Source organism: Carassius carassius, chromosome 9 (assembly GCF_963082965.1).
Source record: "Carassius carassius chromosome 9, fCarCar2.1, whole genome shotgun sequence".
Lineage (NCBI taxonomy): Eukaryota > Metazoa > Chordata > Actinopteri > Cypriniformes > Cyprinidae > Carassius > Carassius carassius.
In genome coordinates this window covers 11,731,042-11,743,552 of record NC_081763.1, presented here as the reverse complement: position 1 = coordinate 11,743,552, position 12,511 = coordinate 11,731,042, and the positions used below count along the sequence as shown (strand labels likewise).

At 36.6% G+C, this 12,511-nt stretch overlaps 1 protein-coding gene across 1 annotated transcript in view; it reads left to right on the top strand.

Moving 5' to 3' along the window:
- The window catches only part of LOC132148952 (protein TANC2-like), a 166,690-nt gene that overhangs the window by 74,824 nt on the left and 79,355 nt on the right, over window positions 1–12,511 (top strand). The window contains exon 3 of the mRNA XM_059557771.1: window positions 6,654–6,751. Within this exon, the coding sequence (XP_059413754.1) occupies window positions 6,688–6,751 (64 nt within the window). The 5' untranslated portion in view covers window positions 6,654–6,687. The remainder of the gene's footprint in view (window positions 1–6,653; window positions 6,752–12,511) is intronic.

Genomic DNA, 12,511 nt, shown 5'->3' with positions numbered 1-12,511 from the left:
GTGCATATTTGTATTCATTATCATGCTTCATAAGGATCTGTATTTTGATGTGCGAGATGAAAATTGATCTGCCCATAATGATCTTCCCTAATGGAAGTGTTTGTGAAACCTGTATGTAACCATTATTGTGTTTGGTGCCACTATTGGTAGCTGACCTCTAGAACTATGTAGAACAGCATGAGGTTCAATTGAAGAGAGCAAACACAGTTCCAGTTAGCATTTTAGATTATTACAAACAATTTGTTTCTACTGAAAGGAGCTTAGCACTCCCACCTCCCCCTCTTTTAATCATAGCAGCAGTATTTTCAACAACCTGCCGCCTGCAGTAAGAAAATGGCTGTCATTTTTTAGCAGCGGCTCCTAGCCAGACATGGATGTCTGCAACTAATGTGACATCCCTCACGCTGTGACCCATCAGTCCGGAAGATTCCATCATCATGATGCAGGCTGATAACTTGTGGCAGGATACCTTTAGAGGTTTATTATTATTTATTTTTTTACAGTGAATTAAGGAAGCCAGTATTCTTGCATCAGACTGCTTTGATTCTGATAACACTATATATATTTATATAATTATAAATAGTAATTATTATAAATTATTAAATCACAAATGATACATTATCTTAATTAATGGTTTTGTAAATTAATATACTTTAAAATATAATTTATTCCTGTGATGCGAAGATGATTTTTAATCATCATTACTCCAGTCTTCAGTGTCACATTAACCCTCTGAAATCATTCTAATATACTGATTTATTATCAGTGTTAGAAACAGTTGTGCTGCTTAATTTTTTTTTGGAACCTGTGTTTTTTTTTTCCAGGATTATTTGATGAATCAAGTTAAAAGAACAGTGTTTAATTTTTTTTGTTTAAATAGAAATCTTTTCTAACAATATAAATCTTTATTAAAGTCCAATTAAACATCCTTGAATAAAAGAAAAAAAATTACTGACCCCAAACTTTTGAACGGTAGTGTATATTGTTAAAAAAGATTTACATTTGGAATAAATGCTGTATTAGAATAATTTCTGAAGGATCATGAAAATTCAGCTTTGCATCACAGGAATAAATTCAATTTTAAAGTTTATTAAAATAGAAAACTTATTTTAAATTGCAATAATATTTCACAATATTAAAGATTTTTTCTGTATTTCTGATCAAATAAAACCATTACAAATCCTACTGATCCCAAATTTTTAAACGGCAGTGTATATCTTTCTTATGGTGCTTTTCCACTGTGTGGTACGACTCAGTACGGCTCAGTACAGTACGGCTCGGCTTGCGTTTCCACTGCAGTTCAGTATCGATTTAGATTGGGCTGGATTATTCCCAAGTCATAATAGTTGCACCGCCTCTACTGTCGTGACTCCTGAAAAACTTTTTCATTCCGTTTCGCCCCATAAAGCTCTTGCTGGATATGCTCCTCTGCCATCAGTGAGAGGAACGTCTGTACTTCCTCAACAGACAAAAAAACTTTTTGTTAAAAAAGGTGCACTCGTTCAAAACGGTTGCATTCGATCCTTTGCTGGCTGTGCTGATTTAAATCTAGTGGTTCTTTTGTGTTTGTGTCGCAAGTTCTGTGCGTAGGTAGTGACGATTCTCTCCCGCCAATTCGTGATCTGCAGAGTTACACATCACGTTTTGGTAGCGTTACCGTTCGCTTGGAACCTCAGTTAAGGTGTTACTGAAAAAATTTCCAGGTAACAGGTACTGTACAGTAGATACCCCCCAAAAGTGAACCGTACCGAGCCGTACTGTGCCACACCATTAGATTGTCTGTCCCACTCTGTGCTGATTTTTGTACTAGTAATCCAGTTGGACCATCTCACACTGGCCCCCCTCAGATAGGCAGGATTAACAGCAGACACACATTCAACAAACTGAACATTTGGCTTTGGCTCTGGCTCACCAGGACTCGATTTCTGTCTGATTTCTGGCACACTTTTGGAGTTTGTCATTCGTCCCACTGGTTCTGTTTTACCCAGACAAATATCAAGGAGAGAAAGCCAAGCACAGCTAAATCATACACCCCCCCCCCCACCCCCCTACTAACAGCCTTTGTCAGCACAGACTGCTCTCTTGGTGATGATTATGCAGCAGATCATCCTAAAGCTTCACACTGAATACTAGTTGCAAATAGTTTGATTAGCAAATCCATACTTATTAACTATGTTATTTATTCATTAACTAATTATTTTACATCAATTGGCTTAAACTCCGAGTCTGCTAACTTGGGTGTTCATACTTCTACGGAAACTGCTGAGTTTGCTCAAAATAGCACTTCATATTCACTTATTTTTATGCCCTGCACAAGTTCATAAAGCAATAGAGAATTTAGATACTAAAAAGTGACCAGGAATTGATCAAACTGAGCCTTAATTTCTACAATTGGCAGCTGATCTTGTAGCAGAACCTATGGCCACTATATTTAAGTTTAAGTCTCTTTAAGTCTCACCTCCAACGAAATACCAAAAATGTGGAAATTAGCAATGGTTATTCCATTTTTAAAGAGGGGAGATTCTGCAGACCCAAATAACTATCGCCCTATTTCTAAATTGGCAGTCTTAGCAAAAGTCTTTGAATCACTGATAAACGATCAATTAAAACATTTTTTTTCAGCCAATAATATTCTTAAGGATAATCAGTCAGGGTTCAGAATGGGACATAGCACCATTACTGCAACTACATTAGTCTCAAATGATATTATAATTTGTGCCACTTTATTTATTGATCTGTCTAAAAATTTTGATTCAGTTGATCACAAATTAATGTTGCAGAGACTTAGGTATATAGGTCTCAATGAAGCTGCTTTAAAATGGTTCTAAAGCTATCTTTCAGAATGCACTCAATGTGTGTCTGTTATAATTATAACTCACCTTTTCTTCATGTAAATACTGGAGTTCCTCAAGGATCTGTATTAGCCCCTGTGTTATTTTCTATTTTCTATTATTATATTTATTATTTATTTATATTAATGATTTAGGTCATGGAATTGACTCAGCTAAAATACATTTATATGCAGATGATACAATTATTTATATGGCAGCATCTTCTTTAAAACAAACTCTACAGCAACTGCAGGATGCTTTTCTAACTATGCAGCGCTCATTGTTGCAGTTAAAATTTGTTTTTAAACTCAAATAAGACAAAGTATATGATTTTTTTGTCACGGTCGCACTACGGTAACAGATTTGACAATTACAGCCTTTAATGGTTCACTTATAGATATCTAGGTTTTTGGATGGATGAAAGAGTAGCTTTTAATATACATATTGATAAGTTGTTGAAAAAGCTTAGACCAAAACTAAGCTTCTTTTATCGTTTAAAAAACTGTTTCCCGCAAGAAATTAGTAGAGTATATTTTTATCAATAATTTATTATGGTGATCATTTATATATGCATGCAGGTACTTCTTTACTTAGAAACTTAGATTCTGTTTATCATGCAGTGTTACATTTTGTCACTGGCGCAGAGTCAAGGATGCATCATTGTATTTTGTATGAATCTTTAGGTTAGTTATCTTTACATCATTTTACATAATTTAATTTGTTAATATTCCAAGTCGTTGGACTAGATCAGGTTCCTGTATTCGGTTAACAGTTCGAAGGGTATTGTCAAAATTTGGTAAATGTGCTTTCTCTGCTTATGCTCCTTGGGCCTGGAATGAATTGCAAACTGTAATTAATTTTGACACACTTCCAACATTGAGTATTTTTAAAGGTTTTCTTGATTTGATTTTATTAATGAATTGTGATCGTGTAATTTGTGGTACTGTCTCTGTGATACTTTTTGTATTGTTTTGTATTGTGCTGCCGTCTTGACCAGGTCTCACTGGAAGAAGAGATAGCAATATCTCAATGTGATTTTTTGGTTAAATAAAGAAATGATAATTATTAAATCTGACAAAGGTTTGGCACTGTTTTCTCCCATTTTAGGAACACCATTGTCAATTTCAAACAATATTCATTTGTTTGATTGTTAGTTGTTTATTGTTTATTTATTTGGATGTTTGTTGGAAGATTTTCTTCACTTTCAATATCAAATGATGCTTATGTTTATATGTTTGTTTGTTTATTATTGGTTCGCCATTGGTTCTTGTGTGTTTCGTGATCGAGATCCTGCAGAGGGGAGAGTTTCCAACATTGGTACTGTAGCTCTTCTCAGACTTCAGCAATATAAAAAAAATTGTGATAGATCCTTCTACGGCTCCATTGCAGAAGCCATTTTTCACTTTATCAACTTTCAATTGAAGGTTCTCATTAGTTTGTGTGTCACCTTTTTATACAGACCACATTAAAGCGCATGGCCAAGTATTAAGGACTGTTTTGGGGAATAGTGTTAGTTAGAGTTATGTCTTCTCCGTTCTTCATCAGCTGACAGAAGCACAGCCTCAGGATAAGGTCATCTTTGTCTTCCTCTCTCATCTTTATTCAGATGCTGCTGCATGAAAAACTAAAAAAAGTATTATTTTTACAGCAGCAATTACTACAAAAAAAAAAAGTAATTTAGAAAAAAAAATTCAATAAAATTTTTTTTTTATTGGAAATTCAAACATTCTTACTATATTCTCTCAAAATATATAGTTTGCTACTTTTGGCCAAGTACATATTTTGGTGTTTGCAGTAAGATTATTGGGATATTCTGCAATGTCATAAAATTGTGATGGCTGCACATACATAGTTCCGCATACTACTGTATGATTTGAAATATACTAATTAAAACCTTGCATACTATTTAGAATATATAACAGTACTCAAACTGACTCGATTGGTCTCCAAATTTGAAGGGTGCACTTTAAGCATATTAAATGGACTGGACTGGACTGCATTTTTATATAGCGCTTTCAACAGAGCACATGGCCATCCAAAGCGCTTTACAAGTTGCCTCACATTCACCCATTCACACACTCATTCATACACCGACTGCGGTGTCAGCCATTCAAGGCACCATCCAGCTCGTCAGTATTATGCAGTAATGATATTATCATAATTATGATATTATGCAGTAAATAAATCTACATTTAACTGTGAGGTTAGCTGGTCTAGTGTTTAATACTGTTGCATAAAGTGTAAGAGGTCTTATATTTTAATCTCAGATAAATTGTCTTTTTTGAAAAATAGCGGGGTGCATTTGGTTGCATTTTATTTTGCATTTTATTTGACTTGATTAGCTTGACCTTTTTTGTTCAGCATTGTTAACGTTTAACATTCACATTTGGCTTCAATCGGGTAAAGAGACTTTTTTCATGACCAGCCAGATGCAGCAGAAGTGAGCGGAGGCGGCAGGGCTTCAAGTATGCAGAATGTGCTCAGGAAAGTTACCACAATGGTTAAAACAAATAGATTTTGGGATATTATCTTCAGTAATACTAAAATATGTGTTACCCCCACCCAATCATTTTCACACTTATGCTTTCTGTCAAATGTGGCCCCAGCAACACACAGTAAACATGTAGCAACGCTGGCTCAGTGAAAAGGTGCATCGAGTGCTATAGAAAAGAAGAATATCTGGTCGTGGATATTGATTTGATATTTGCATATACATTACACACAACCCCCCCGACAAAGACATCTGTTTCTCATTTGTGACCTCAGCCAAGATCACTTCTGAAGGTGTGGAGGCCTAGATTAATACTAGAATGCTTTTCCAAGAAGAAACCGAGTACATGCTATACTGGTGTGCAGGGGAAGCAAAGTTCTTCTCTTTATCTGTAGTTCTGTGGTTTCTTCTCTCTATCATTCTGTCCTCATTTCTTTTTTTTATGTTTGTGAAATTTGCCTTTTTGCTTAAAAAAACAAAACAAAAGCATCAGAAAATGACGCAAACCGGATTTGAGCTTACATGACTTTTCCAGCTCATTTTGTCAGAGAGGTTGGGCTTACCCAACATTCTGTTCTGTTCTGTTCTGTTCTGTTCTTCTTCTTTATCTCCATACATGTGAATTCAGCTGCACAAAGACCCGTCAAAGATGTACTTCCACTGAAATCCACAAACAACATCACCTTCTGCAGCAGAAGAACAAAGTGCGTCTCTGTCCTGTGCTCTTTCACACATATAAACACACACAAACACACAGCTCATACATGAAGCGGTAATTAACAGCATCAGGGTGTGATCCCTCCACAGTGTGGGTGTTGAGTGAGGCCTAAAATAATCCAGTGATGAATGACGAATCCCACGAATGAAACTCATTATCAGCCGCAGCGTTCCAGCAGGCTGAAGGCTCTGTGTACCTGAAACATATAATCACAGGCTTCCGAAAATCCCCTCAGTAACTCTTTGTCTAGACTTCAGAGCTGATGTGCGGCGAACATCACAAGTCGAGCTGCATTTGTAAAGAATCACACGTTTTGGGAATCAGTGCTTATAGGCGAAGTAGTAGTGCAGGAAGTTATTGTGTGTGTTGATACAAATTTTATTTATAGCTTCAAACATAGTGGCAACTGTTATCAAGTACTGTACATTAGTTGCTTAGTGTTTATGCAGAATCATTTTTATTAGTAGTAGAAACAGTATGCTAAATTGACATATTTCAAATGTATTATTATTAGTAGTATTTATTGATACAGTTTCTGTGTCTGAAAGGACAGGTGAATGATGTTTCAATTCGTTTCTTCAAGGTTGTATTTTTCCCCTCTCTCTTTCTGCAGATCTCTCTATAGCCCGGTCCAGAACTGTGCAGTCATGTTCAGGAACAGTCTGAAGATGCTGCTTGGCGGCAAATCCAACCGCAAGAATCGAAACAGTGGTAGGTTGAGTTTTCCCTTTTTTAAATTAAATCTCCCCTAGAACCGGACCCCCATTAGTCTCATGGAGCAGGAGTGTAGTCTTGTGTTCATGTTTGTCTATGTACTAACAGTATTTGTCAGATATATGTAATTTCCAAATAAAATAAATCACACCTGACAATAAGTTGCACAGAGAAGGTGATGTTGACAGTGAGTTCCACTAGGTCAAAACTGCATTCAGCTTTTTCCATGCAGTCAGTGTCAGTTTTAAAAAGAACCCGGGGGTAAGACTATTCTGATAATTCAACCTTGTTTATCCTGATATATGAAAATGTGAATGTGTAGGAAAATAAAAACTGAACATAACTAACAAAGTCAAGCCTGTGCGCAAACAACACTCCTTGAGGTCCTTCTTGTGTTCTGTCTAGCATTTTTCTAAAAGAAAATGATGTGTTTGTATGTCTGTGTTTACAGTATTTTAGCTCTCAGAGACACTTCAGGCTTGTGTTGAGAGGATTACAGTAGTCAGAAACAACTGCTGGAGTCAAATTAGGATTCTGCCAGTGTCTGCAAGTAAACCGAGCCTGATGAAGCTTAAATGGTGAAGAGAAATAAATGGTGCTACGAATGAGCACACACTTACAGAGCACTGCTGTATTTTGCTGTATATTACCATTTTTGCTGCCTGTTGACTGTCTTAATCTTTTTAATTTAAGGCCTGTTTCACACCTCAGAACACCTTTCAGCGCTCATATTAACAGGTTACTGCATTCAAATATGACTATTTTGTCCTACTGCACTGGCCACTTGTTTAAAATTTGTTTATACTGTACATAAAAAATCTGCCAGTGTAGAAGGACATTATACATATTAAAGATACACTGACATTCAAAGGTTAATTCATACTTTTTTCAGCAAGGAACCATTAAATTGACAAAAACAACAACAATAACAAAATGACAGTCCTTTACAAAGAAATCAAATTTTATTTTGGTTTCTACAAAAATATTAAGGAGATCAGCACCCAAACCCTGTTGCACAGAAGAAACTGCTATTGCTTGTGTGTGTTGTGTGAAACAGGCCTAGTATCTGCCGGAGAGGGTCTCCAGTAGTAAGAAGTGGAGATCTCTGTGTACCAGGCCCGGCGCCACAAGGGGGCAAAAGGGGGCAATGCCCCCTCAGATCTGACTTGTGCCCCCTCTGTTTCATTTTTGTATTCATGGTTAAAAATAAAATGTTAAACCTTTTGAGTTAAATAATAATTTAACCTTATCCCCATGGGATTTAGAATGTTCAGTGTTGTGAATCGTGACATTACTGCCAGATTCAAACGTCTTTCGCGTTGGTTGGCGCCAGATACTGACGAGCTCAACGCCAACGCTGTCATATATCACAACTATGCAGTGTTTTCAACCTCATAATGTTTATTTAAGATTTCAGACATTTAAATACACATAACCACTGGTAAAACAACAGCCTACTTTTAGAGTTTGTAAAATACACACTGATGTCTGTGGAAGCAAGTGCTAGTGTCGCGTTGCTTGGCGCTGAGCCAGAGACAGACGAGCTCAGCGCTGTCATATCACAACTATGCAGTGTTTTCAACCTCATAATGTTTATTTTAGATTTCATACATTTAAATAGGCTACACATAAGCACTGGTAAAACAATAGCCTACATTTGGAGTCTGTGGAAGCAGCAATAACAATCTATTCAAATATAATTTGCTGAAGTGTGTATTCCATATCAGATAAACAAAGTGGAAGTAGGCTAACTATAAAGTTTACTCCATTGTTATAAAGATTTTTAAAGTGAAAAAGTGAAAGTGAAGTGACATTCAGCCAAGTATGGTGACCCATACTCAGAATTTGTGCTCTGCATTTAACCCATCCGAAATGCACACACACAGAGCAGTGAACACACACACACACACTGTGAGCACACACCCGGAGCAGTGGGCAGCCATTTATGCTGCGGCGCCCGGGGAGCAGTTGGGGGTTCGATGCCTTGCTCAAGGGCACCTAAGTCGTGGTATTGAAGGTGGAGAGAGAACTGTACATGCACTCCCCCCACCCACAATTCCTGCCAGCCCGGGACTCGAACTCACAACCTTTCGATTGGGAGTCCGACTCTCTAACCATTAGGCCACGACTTCCCTCTACAACACACTCCAAACGACCAAACACACTCACTTACACATATTTGAGAATCGGAATATCAGATAGTTGATGACATGGTAAGTAAGTTTGTGAATATTTCGAATAAAAAAGGAAAAACGAAATGAAGGATAGCCTACATCTGTTATACAGTGTTATTATTGTGGCTGCGGTGTTTCACGTGACAAATATGACGCGTTGCCATGGAAACATTAAGGGGGAACGTTCTAAAATAACTGTTGCCTTGAAAAATCTTACTTGCTAGTCTCTTGTTACCTGCAGTTGCATATGGAGTGTTTTAGGGAGCGCTGAATTTAAAAATCTGTCCTTGCAAAGCGAGATCTCAGTGTGTATTAATCATTGATGGTGTAATAAAGTTAAGCCCCCTTAAAAATTTCACATGCCCCCTCAGTCATTTCATCCTGCAGCCGGGCCTGCTGTGTACACACTTTCAGGTTTGTGGTAAAGCTTTGTGTGATTGATGAGGATGGTGTTTGTTTTGTCTATGTGCTTGCTTGTTAGTTGTGTTTGTGTTTGATTCTCACTGGAGTTTGGATCTGTGACTGCAAGGACGTTCACGACTGCAAACTTTTGTTTAAGAAACTAATAACATGTACATGCGCTCAAACACACACACATACTTTACCTGCCTTCATACCTCAGGTCTGTAAGAATTGCTCATAAAGCTTTAGTCAAACAAGTGTCAAGTCTGGCTCACCGAACAGACCAGCAATTCACCTCAGTGAGATGTGTATCAAAGTGACCCCACACTTCCCAGAAAAACCTCCTGTCATCAGTCGGTGTCCTCAGACTGTGGTTGAAATCCCTGCTATTTTGGTGACATCTGGAGTCATGTTCTCTTCAGGGCCTCTAGCTCCCCTATAAACTTGAAGGGGCTGGTTTATTTCCAATGCACTTTAGGGTGTCATTACTGTAACAGGTTTAGATAAATGTAAAGCTGTGTGAACAGCCCCATTGAAAAAATTATAGAAGTGTATATATATATATAAATTGTTCATTCAAATGGGTTTCAGTGAGCTGGTTCACTAAAATGATTCATATAACCATTTGAACCTGGACCAAAGTGACATTTAACTATTGTTGTAGTCACAAACTATCACAAACAATCTATTTCAAAATGATTCACATTTACACATATCCACGAAAATGGCAAAAAAACGCGATATTTTGTATGCCAGGCCAGTAGTTGTCACCTTGTTAGTAAACAGTACCTGTAGGGAAGTGATTGAAGTGCATCTCCACTGTTGGTTGTAATATTGGTGAAGTAAATCCACACTTGGCAGAAGAAGCACTAGCAAACTCTTGAGCAGCTACAACAGTACCAGGTACTCCACCATTGTTGTGTATGTTTGTTCACGCTTGCCTTTAAAATTGACAATGCACATGTCTACATACCTAACACGTACTACGCACGCGCATGACGTCAACGTTTTCAAAGATTTGCATATTGGGTGTTTACACAAAAACGATAACAGTGGCGTTTTCAAAAACTTGCACTTTGAAACCCGTTTTCAAAAATTACATTTTCAGTCCCCAAAATGCTTGTGTAAACGAACAGGCAAAATGCATAAAAAGTTTCCAGTTTTTCACTGAAATCGCTGTCATAAAAATGGCCTCTAAACTGTAATAATGCAATTTATTTCATTTTATTTCTTTTTTCTTTTTTTTGTGTGGAATTTTTGCATTTGAAATCCACATAAAAATGTCAATAAAAGCAGGACAATAAAATAGATTTTATCATTGATTAACCCTCTGGAGTCTAAGGGTATTTTGGGGGCCTGGAGAAGTTTTGTCATGCCCTGACATTTGTGCTTTTTGCAGTTTCTTATAGATATCTAAATTGCTAAAGTCTAATCTCACTGTAATCAGCAGAAACTGGGCTATAATAATATGTGAGCAGCATGAATGTACATGAGAAAAAAAATACACCAACCCCAGTTGTCCTTTTTAAAGGTTTTTCGTGCTTTTTTGAAGCTTTGATTGTGTTTACAGTGTGCAATATAACGTGTTCATGTTTCGCGTGTAAAAAAACACAGTATTTTTCACACAATTCACCTATCTGTATACCGCTGTTTTCACTGTCATAAAAACGGGCTGATGACTTCCTTGTTCAATAAAGTCCCTCCTTCAGAAATATGTAGCGAGTTTTGATTGTGCCAGCGGTTCCTGTGTTGTGATTCGACAGCAGCTGAGCGCACGCTGCCCTCCTGAAAACGCGATTGGGCTAGTTTTGGAGTAGTTTTGAGAAGCAAGTGGGCAGGATTTGTTTTGAAAACCTGTCAATCCTGATCTGAACCATAGACAGTAAAAGAACCAGTGTTGGGAAGGTTACTTTGGAAATGTAATAGGTTACAGATTACAAGTTAACCTGTTTAAAATGTAATAGTAGTGTAACTTTTTCAATTACTTTATTAAAGTAATGTAACTAATTACTTTTGAGTACTTTTTGATTACTTTTCTAAATGTGTGAAAATTAAAGAATAATAAATAAAGGCATATACATCAACTTAAATACAGTTATCTAATGAGCATGTGACGTATTCTGTGTACTAAACTCCTGAAACATTGGTGTTTTTTTAAACTGCTGTCTCTTTGTATATGATGATAGTTTTCTCAAAATAAGTAAAATGCACATTAAGTTACACAGAGCAGTTCTAGAAATTATGTTTATGTGCTCGTGTACTCCTATATTGAGGCAGCAGAGGTTGAAAACACTGCGAGCTTCAGTAGGCCTATGTGTAGTAAATGAAACCATGTCTTTGCCATTAATTTACAGGAGGGGCGGACTGGGGAAAAAATTCAGACTGGAAAATTCAAACTCATACAAACAAATTCATGGACAAAACTATTTTTTTGTATGGACCTGACATAAAAAAAGGTTTAAATCTTTAATTTGGGGACATGCAAAATAATTAAAAGTTCTCTCCTGAACTGCACCTTCACTTCCATTTTTCTCTTCAGTCTCTTTATTTTGCCCTGTTATCCATCTCTCTCATGACTTTAATACTCAAGATTGAACAAAACTATACTTTACAATAGAATACTCTACAATACTACAATATCTTTATAGAAAAATCCTAATACTGTACATGAGTCATGTTTTTCCCTTACAAAAATTAACCTTGCTTTTATTAGTCTATATAAAAGTAAAATAACCTTGTTTTGTTTTTGTTTTTTTGCAAATAGATTTGTATTTATTTTTAAATAAATACATTTGTAAAATAATTTTACATTTTTGGTTACCACATTTAAACAATAGTAACCATTTTCTCTGGATTTATAGTTAAATATTAAAATGTTAATTTTCGTAGGGGTTGTGTTGTTGTCTGTCGTAGCTCCCCCTAAACCTATAAAAAAATAGGAAATTTTTTTCAGATAAATTCCTACTGTAACATTACAACTGATAATAATGATGTCCTTTATAGAGTATTTTGAGTGATGGCTGATGAGCAACGTGCTGCTGCTTGATTAAATAAATAAAAAAACAAAGACAAAAAAAAGCATCTTTACAGATGAAACTGACCTGAAACCCTGAACAGGAGTTCTGCTTCTCTGCTCCAGCTGTGCGCTTCCACACTCCACTCTATTCTCTCTCTCTCTCTC